This window comes from Mus caroli, chromosome 17, assembly GCF_900094665.2.
Source record: "Mus caroli chromosome 17, CAROLI_EIJ_v1.1, whole genome shotgun sequence".
NCBI classification, from domain to species: Eukaryota; Metazoa; Chordata; class Mammalia; order Rodentia; family Muridae; genus Mus; species Mus caroli.
In genome coordinates, this window is record NC_034586.1 from 20,659,886 (window position 1) to 20,668,255 (window position 8,370).

Consider the following 8,370-nt stretch of genomic DNA (forward strand, 5'->3'; position numbering starts at 1 on the left):
AAATGTTGGCTCAGAATTCTGAGCCAATTTATTGTGGGGAATTTTCCCTTTTGAATCCTTGACTAACTAATGATTCTGGTGATAGTTTTTCATGGTTCATCTTCCCTGTCAGAGGAATTGAGCTGTAATGATATGAGTAAACTTGTATCTCTAATAAGCAAGTGCTTCACAGGGTTGTCAAATGAGTCACAACTCTGTTTATTTCACAAACACTTACTTGATCTTTTGTTTTTAACCAGATAAATGAGTTTCTCGCAATGACAAGTGAACAGAAAACAAAGCTGAAGTGGCAACTTCTTTTGGAAAGAAGCAAAATTTATTTAAAAGTGAGTGTAATTAGAGTAGTATTATTTTATTATTTCAAGTAATAAAAAAATCTTCATAGGAGATTCTTTTTCAGAACTGAGGAGAGAACCAAGGGCCTCTCATACGCTAAGCAGCTGCTCTGCCACCAAGCAGTACCCAGCTTAGGAATGGGTTGTCATTAACAGTGTCAATTCCAGATGTACAGAAGGTCGGGTCTGCCAAAGAAACAATGGAAATAGCCATAGAATAAAGGGAGTCAGTTACCAGTGATGCTTAATAATGTCAAGAAACTTCCCTTTAATGAAAACTTCAAGACAAAGCAAGAGACATCACAGTAAAAACGGGGCTGTCCCCAGTCCTGCCTGCCTGTTTGGCACTGTGCTTTGATGAGTGAGAAGTTGTAAAACAGAGTTCAGTGTCTTATGTCTCGGATGAAATAGATGTGGTGTGAGAACAGCTTCACCTGTTCTCAGCCCATGCAACCACTGGATATGAGTTCACTTCACTCAGCCTGTATAGTTATGTGAAGGGTCAGCACCGTCTCCTGAGACATTATCTAGTGTTAGAGAATCAAAGAATCTTAATATTGAAGCTGTGGAGGGCAGGGGAGGGCAAACTCTTGGCTCCTTGCCCAGGTCACTGGTGAGAGGACAACCGCTAGGGTTCCTTCCTTCCTGCCATGCCTTGTAGTGCTTTCTCTTGTAATCTTAGAGGTTACTGAGCTCCAGTTTCTATTTGCTGATATTTATTCTATTAGAATTTCATATTGAACAAAGATGTTCATGAGCCCACACGCCATTAGTAGTCAGAGCAATAACATCCTCTCATACTCTACAAATGACAGAGAATGGGAGTAGAAATGTCCACACTTTGATATAACTATGAGGACTCCTTCTGTGGTCTTGTGAATGCTGTTTCTACTTCACCACAGCCTCATAGAGGCTGTAATAGTTCCAAATGGTCTTTTCTAGGCACCTCAAGATATATCTGAATAGATTGCAGACATGGAGACAGTAATGGCCTCACCAATATTTCTAGAACCTGGGTTTGAGGTTGTAGTAACCATGGATACCAGGCCCTTGGAGAAAAGTTAGTCATACGCTGCTTCTCCTATATCTGTGTGAACCCACAAAATGTTCTGTTCCATCATCATAAGAACACACATGACCTTGCTAATGAGCTTGATAATTTTAAACAACTTATATGTGTGGGTGTTCTACCTGCTCATATATCTATGTAGCATGTGTGTGCAGTGCTTTCAGAGACCAGAAAAGGGCATCTGATCCCATGGGCCTGGAATTACAGATAGTTGTGAGCTACCACATGAGTGCTGGCTAGTGAACTAGGGACTTCTGCAACAGCAGCAAGTATTCTTAATCGCCAAGCCATCCCTCTAGTCCTTTACATTCATGGAAACGTGTATAAAGTTTTACACACGTACAACAAATTGTCCTCAGGTACAAGCATATTGGATGTTTCCAAACATATGCTTAGAAGATTGTGTTTGGGGTAGGGTGGGGTTAATGCTGAGGATATGCCTAGGCTCTTAAGAGCACTGGCTGCTCTTTCAGAGGACCTGAGTTCATTCCTAGCACCCACACGGGGCTAACAGTAGTCTTTTAACTCCAGTTGCAGGGGATCCAATTTCCTTTTCTGGTCCGAGGGCACCAGACATGCAGGTGATGTACAAGCATGTATGCAGGCAAAACACCCATGTTTGTGTAAAACATCTATTTTGTTTTGTTTCTTTTGAGATAGGGTTTCCCTCTGGGCTTGGACATCACTATTGGCTGGTTTTAAATCAAGGCTATCCTCCTGCCTCAGTCTCTTTTTCTTTTTTAGATTTATTTATTTATGTATGTAAGTACACTGTAGCTGTACAGATGGTTGTGATCCTTCATGTGGTTGTTGGGCTCTGGTCGATCCTGCTCGCTCTGGTCGGCCCCGCTCACTCCGGCCCAAAGATTTATTTATTATTATAAATAAGTACACTGTAGCTGTCTTCAGACACGCCAGAAGAGGGCGTCAGGTCTCATTATGGATGGTTGTGAGCCACCATGTGGTGCTGGGATTTGAACTCAGGACCTTCAGAAGAGCAGTCAGTGCTCTTACCTGCTGAGCCATCTTGCCAGCCCCTGCCTCAGTCTTCTAAGTACTGGGATTACAAGCATGAACTTTTGTGTGTGTATGGATTAGTGATGGAATTCCCTAGTTAAGACTCTACCAGTGAGCCACATACCTAGACACTAAAAGATATTTAAGTTTATTCATGAAAGATCTTGGACAGAAACCAGAGCTTGTGAGCCAGGTCTAGTGACTTAAACCTGTATCTACTTGGTAAGGTACAGCAGGAGGTCAGGAGTTGGACAGCAGCAGCATGTGAATGGAAAATCACAAGACTCTGCCTCAGACAAGCAGAAACTGAATATGAGAGTTTATATTACCTGAGAAGTTTGGTCAAAGATGCCAGCTAAATAATCTTAGCCCCTGGGTGGTGGCAGCAGAAATGCCAGAAGTTCTTGTTTATTCTCAAGTGTTTGATGAGATTCTACTTTTTAAAAATCCAAAATAAATCTCTGTCTATAAAGACAAAACACTTTCTATAATTCTCATATCTGAAGTAAAAAGAATTGGTACTCAGAGTGACTCCAAGCTGGGCCCAGCTGCGTACACCTGTAGTTCAGCAGTCATGACATTGCGGTAGGAGGACCATGAGTTTACAGTCAGCAAGAGTCACACAGCAGGGCCCTGTTTCAGAAAAGCACAAACAACCAAACAACACCAACAACAAAAACCCTTGCAGTTCTTCCTTTGTGGTCACTGGTTTTCAGCTTGGTGTACGAGGTAATATTTAACTCCAACCTCTGTCTCTTTTTCTCCTTCAGTTGATTTTATCACACAGAGCAAGGGGTGGACTGAAAGTCACCATACTCTCCTGTAAGCTTGCAGATCCTACTGAGGCAAGCAGGAACCTGGCTAGACAAGGACATACTTAAAACCAGATTTTGCTCCAAATTCTGGGAAAATATAGACATTTAACTCTTACGATGGAATGTTAGCTTGAGAATTATGTGTAAAATTACATTTTGCCTAAATGTGGTAAAAGTATTTCTTAGATTGTCACTGTTTCCTTCTAGAGTTAGCTCAGCCCCTGGAATACCATTTCTATTAGCCTTACCCTGTCTTCTCTCACATGGGGAAATGTTTGCTTATGTACAGAAATAAACATGCTTGGTCTTCCTCCCAGATATGAATGGTTTCTTTGTCTCTGGAAGAAGGTTAGAAGCCCCCAAAATGTCCTCTCCGTAGTGTGGTGGCAGATATCACTTGACAGGACCCAGTGAAAGGTTCCTGATATTGGAGAGAAGGCAAGGCCGCGCAGGATCTGGTCTGGCTTTGGTGATGACAAGCTGGAGCTACCTGGTGCAGGCTAAGGCTTGCTGATGCAGGCTTGGCACGTATGAATCAGCAGGGAGGGGACCAACTTCAAGAGCTATGGGAGTGATGTGTGAGCCTCAGGAACTTTGAAGAGGGAATTTTCTCAAGACATTGGCGTGGCAGCTGTTTCTCAGCCCACTGCTCCCTGCAGCAGCACAGGGTGAGCACAATGCTCAGCCCCACACAGATCTGAGCTACTTGTTCCAGGCACCGGCCCCTCTACAAGACCCACCCTAGTTTGGCACCAATTGTGAACCTCAAATCTGATCCATTGTCCTGCAGAGGGCAGGACACAAGACAGAAAAGTGAGTATACTGAGCTTTCATATGAAGCTGGTGTTGGAAGGGACATGTGTGTTATCCAATGTTTTCTATGGTTTTACTATATGTACAGTTGTGCAGACTTGCCAGGTGATCCTGGTATGTCCAAAGTGAGCTAGTAAATGAGATAGTGAGGGACTTGATTTAGACAAGCAAGATGGAATAGATACAGGGCCTCCTCCCATTCTCCTTGAGGAGGGAGAGATGGATCATGTAAGCAAGATGAGTCATCATGGTGACAGGAAGGAGATAAAGAGTTGGAGCTGCCTGCCTGGGTCAGGGCAGGATAACAGTTGCTGGTAGCTGAGAGTGCATATGGGCTTGTTAGCTTTCTGTTGTAATAAAACTCCAGGTGAAATACACTTAAAGGGAGAGAGATTTAGTTTGGCTCGTGATATCAGACATTGTCCCTTGCCCATCACTTTTACTTGAGGCTGAATATCATGACTGGCAGCACATGGCAGAGCAAAGCTGTGACCTCATAAAGACTAGGCAGCAGAGAGAGGATAAGTTTCCCACGAACAACATATGTCCCAAGGACCCCTTCCTTCTCTCGGTCCCACCTCCTAGTTCCTCTTTTTCTCTGTATTCAACAGGGTTTTCCTCTGTGGCAGCTGGCCTTGAACTTTATAATCCTTTTGCTTCAGCCTCCTAAGTACTGACATCATAGGGATAATATTAGAACTTACTATGTACTGAAGGTTCATTCCTTAATGCTCCTGTCTCTACCTCCCAGGTGCTAGGATTAGAAAGGTGCATCACCATGCCTGGGTATGTCTTTATTTCACATGACTCCCAACAGCCCTTCAATGAACTAATCCATTGGTGATGTCAGAGCTTTCTTGATCCAGGCAACCAAACAGCTTTGACGCAAACCACAATGATGCGCCCTCACTGGATCCCACTCTGGCATGTCAGGACTGCTGGGTCAGGGCAGGTCTGTGAGCACCAGCCTGGTTCCTGTGCCAAGGGTCTTCAGCTGTGCCAATAGTCTCACCACTACTTTCTACCACATAATAGAGAGATCCTCCTGGTGGCTGCCCTGACAATGCTGTTCCCTGGCACAGCTGAGGATCAGTGTGGCCAGCAGAGGGCTCTAAATTACCTGCTCACAACCCAGGTGAGCTTATCTCTCGGGTTTTTGCTGGTGGCATAGGAATCAGAAAGGGCCAGTGACACCAAATCAAAGGTATGTTTCAAAGTTTAACTTAACACATTTATGTTAACCAATTCCTGGAATTGGTTTCTGCCAAGTTTTGGGTTCAGTCTGGGTGATGAGACGACTTTTTCTTTGTAGACTATGCTTTGTCCTGTACATAATGCATTCCTGTATGTGTGTGTATGTACATAATACATTCATGTATGTGTGTGTGTACATAATACATTCATGTATGTGTGTGTGTACATAATACATTCATGTATGTGTGTGTATGTACATAATACATTCATGTATGTGTGTGTGTGTACATAATACATTCATGTATGTGTGTGTATGTACATAATACATTCATGTATGTGTGTATGTACATAATACATTCATGTATGTGTGTATGTACATAATACATTCATGTATGTGTGTGTATGTATATAATACATTCATGTATGTATGTGTGTACATAATACATTCATGTATGTGTGTGTATATGCACATAATACATTCATGTACGTGTGATGCATTACCCCGAGGAATCCTGCATGACTTTATATTTCTCATAGAAAATAATACACATCAGAACATAACTGTAATCTCTTACATTTTAAAACTGGAGTCATGTTTTTAAATGTATTTTTGTTTTATATCCTGATAAAACATAATAGCACCAGGTGCACAGCTTCAATCCCAGCACCCGGGAGGCAGAGGCAGGTGGATGTCTGTGAGTTCAAGACCAGCTTGGTCTACAGAATGAGTTCCAGGATAGCCAGGGTTACACAGAGAGCCCTGTCTTGGACCCCCCTTCAAATTCATATCTTAACCATTTTTACATATATCATTCATTGAAATTAGTCACATTTATAATGTTGTGTGCTTATGACCTTTCCAAAATCCTTTACTTCCTTGAAAACCACAACTTTACCATTTGACCATTCACCCTTCTTCCCTTCCCACAGCTCAGGTAAGTTCTGGTCTACAGTTCATGTCTGTGAATTAGGCTCTCCCTGCCTGAGGGGTCTCACAGTATTTGTCCTTGTGACTTCACTTAGTACAATGATTTTTTTTTAAGTTCACCCATGTCATATGATTTTGAAGTTCACCAAGTATGAAGCATATTATGGTGTGAATTACTTGTAAAGTATGTGTTTATTAATGGGGTATGGTGGCACACACCTTAAATTCCAGTACTTGGCAGGTAGAGGAGAAAGTATTTCTGTGAGTTTGAGGCCAGCCTGGTCTCATAGTGAGTTCCAGGACAGCCAAAGGTACATAGAAAAACCTTGTCTCCAAATAAAACAAAACAAAATAACAACAAAGGAGTTTTTCTACTTTAAGCTGTTACAAACAACAAGGAAACATTTATACATCTTCTTACTCATTGCCTTGAGATACATTTCTAGATATTAGCTTTCTAGATATTAAGTGTGTATGTGTGTGTATGCTTATGTATTTTGTTGTTGTTCTGTGCATCAAGCTGGCCTCAAATTCACTATACACCTTAGGCTGTCCTTGAACTCATGATCCTCCTGCCTCCACTTTCCATGTACTAGGGCGATAAGCACGCACCACCATGCTCAGTTCATATATTGCTATATTTTAATATTTTAATATTTTATTATTTTATGTCTAGTCTATGGGTGTTTTTCCTGCACGTATATTTGTGCCCCATGTGCCTGGTGCCTGCAGAGGCCAGAAGAGGGCATCAGATCCCCTGGAACTGGAACTGGGTACTGGAAACCTAACTCAGTCTTCTCCAATGCTGTAAACACTGAGCCATCTCTCTAGCCCCATACGTTGGTATAACATTAATAGCTGACAGTACTCAATCTTTCTCATGTAACTTAGAAATAGCCTTTTACTGGTATCATCTCATATGTATGAGGGGCATTATTTTGTCCATTTCCCAGATGGCATATAAAGGCTCAGACAGAGGCTGGAACAAAGGTAGCTGAGTGGGCAGACTCTGTGGCTGCAGGTTCAAGCTCCATCTGGGGTTCCCAGGCCTCCTGTTCTAAGTTTCTGCTTTTGTGACTCTTAATTCCAAATTCTCATAGCAATTGGGAAAGCTAGGGGTTAATTCATGCAAAATACATAGACTTATAAGCTTAGTCTATGATTAGCAAGTACCAACTATCTTTGTGTCCTTATCACTTGTTGGTAATATTTTTAGTAATATTTTGTTGTATGAAAAATTTCTAGTATATGACATTTATAGTTACTTTTAAAATAGAATATAATATTTTGTTGAAAATATTTTTTCACATAATATATTCTGATCATATTTTCCCATTTCCCAATGCCTCCTAGACCTTCCCCACCTCCTTACTCACCTAACTCCAAACAGGCAAACAAAAATACCAAATAAGCCAAAATTTAAAAAGAAAGACAGAGCCAGGCAGTGGTGGCACATGCCTTTAATCCCAGCACTTGGGAGGCAAAGGCAGGTGGATTTCTGAGTTTGAGGCCAGCCTGGTCTACAGAGTGGGTTCCAGGGCAGCCAGGGATACACAGAGAAACCCTGTCTCGAAAAAAGTAATACTCCATTGGATTAAATAATTTTTGTTTTGCAAGCAGCTGTCAAATAGAGAGAGGATCCCTCAGTTAGGGATGGAAGCCTGTGTCCACTTCCCCCTCTGAGGACTGGGACACTGTCTGACTTAAACCTGGAAGGACCCATGGATACTGCCACACTGAGTTTATATCTGCATCAGTACTATTGTTTTTGGAAGATACTCTTTCCTTGGTCTCATCCATCCACTCTGGCTTTTACAGTCTTTTGTATAGCTCCCTGAGGCCTGAGGGACACTTATAATTACATTTTCCTTTCCCTTTAGAACAGACTAAAGTTTTAGTACATTTGATTGGTGTTCTTACTGAAAGGAAATATAAAACCAACCTGACAACCTAATTGCTACAATATAATTTGCATGATGTAGCAGATAGCTATTTATGGTTTTTGTTTGTTTGGTTGGTTTGGATTTTTTGAGCCAGGATTTCTCTGTGTAGCCCAGATTTTCCTGGAACTAACTCTGTAGACCAGGCTGGTCTCAAATTCATAGAGATCTGCATGCCTCTGCCTCCACAGTGCTAGGATTAAAGGCATGTGCTATTGAAATGCACAGACAGCTTGCTTCTGCACTTTCTCGAAGAAAT

General features: G+C 41.9%; 1 protein-coding gene across 4 annotated transcripts in view; it reads left to right on the forward strand.

Moving 5' to 3' along the window:
* Positions 1-3,554, forward strand: part of Meiob (meiosis specific with OB-fold) — a 28,163-nt gene extending 24,609 nt beyond the window's left edge. For all 4 annotated transcript variants that reach the window (XM_029471679.1, XM_021149016.2, XM_029471678.1 and 1 more), the window contains 2 exons: positions 240-326; positions 3,192-3,554. In XM_029471679.1, the coding sequence (XP_029327539.1) occupies positions 240-326; positions 3,192-3,302 (198 nt within the window). In that variant the 3' untranslated portion in view covers positions 3,303-3,554. The remainder of the gene's footprint in view (positions 1-239; positions 327-3,191) is intronic.
* The last annotated feature ends 4,816 nt before the right edge of the window (positions 3,555-8,370 follow it).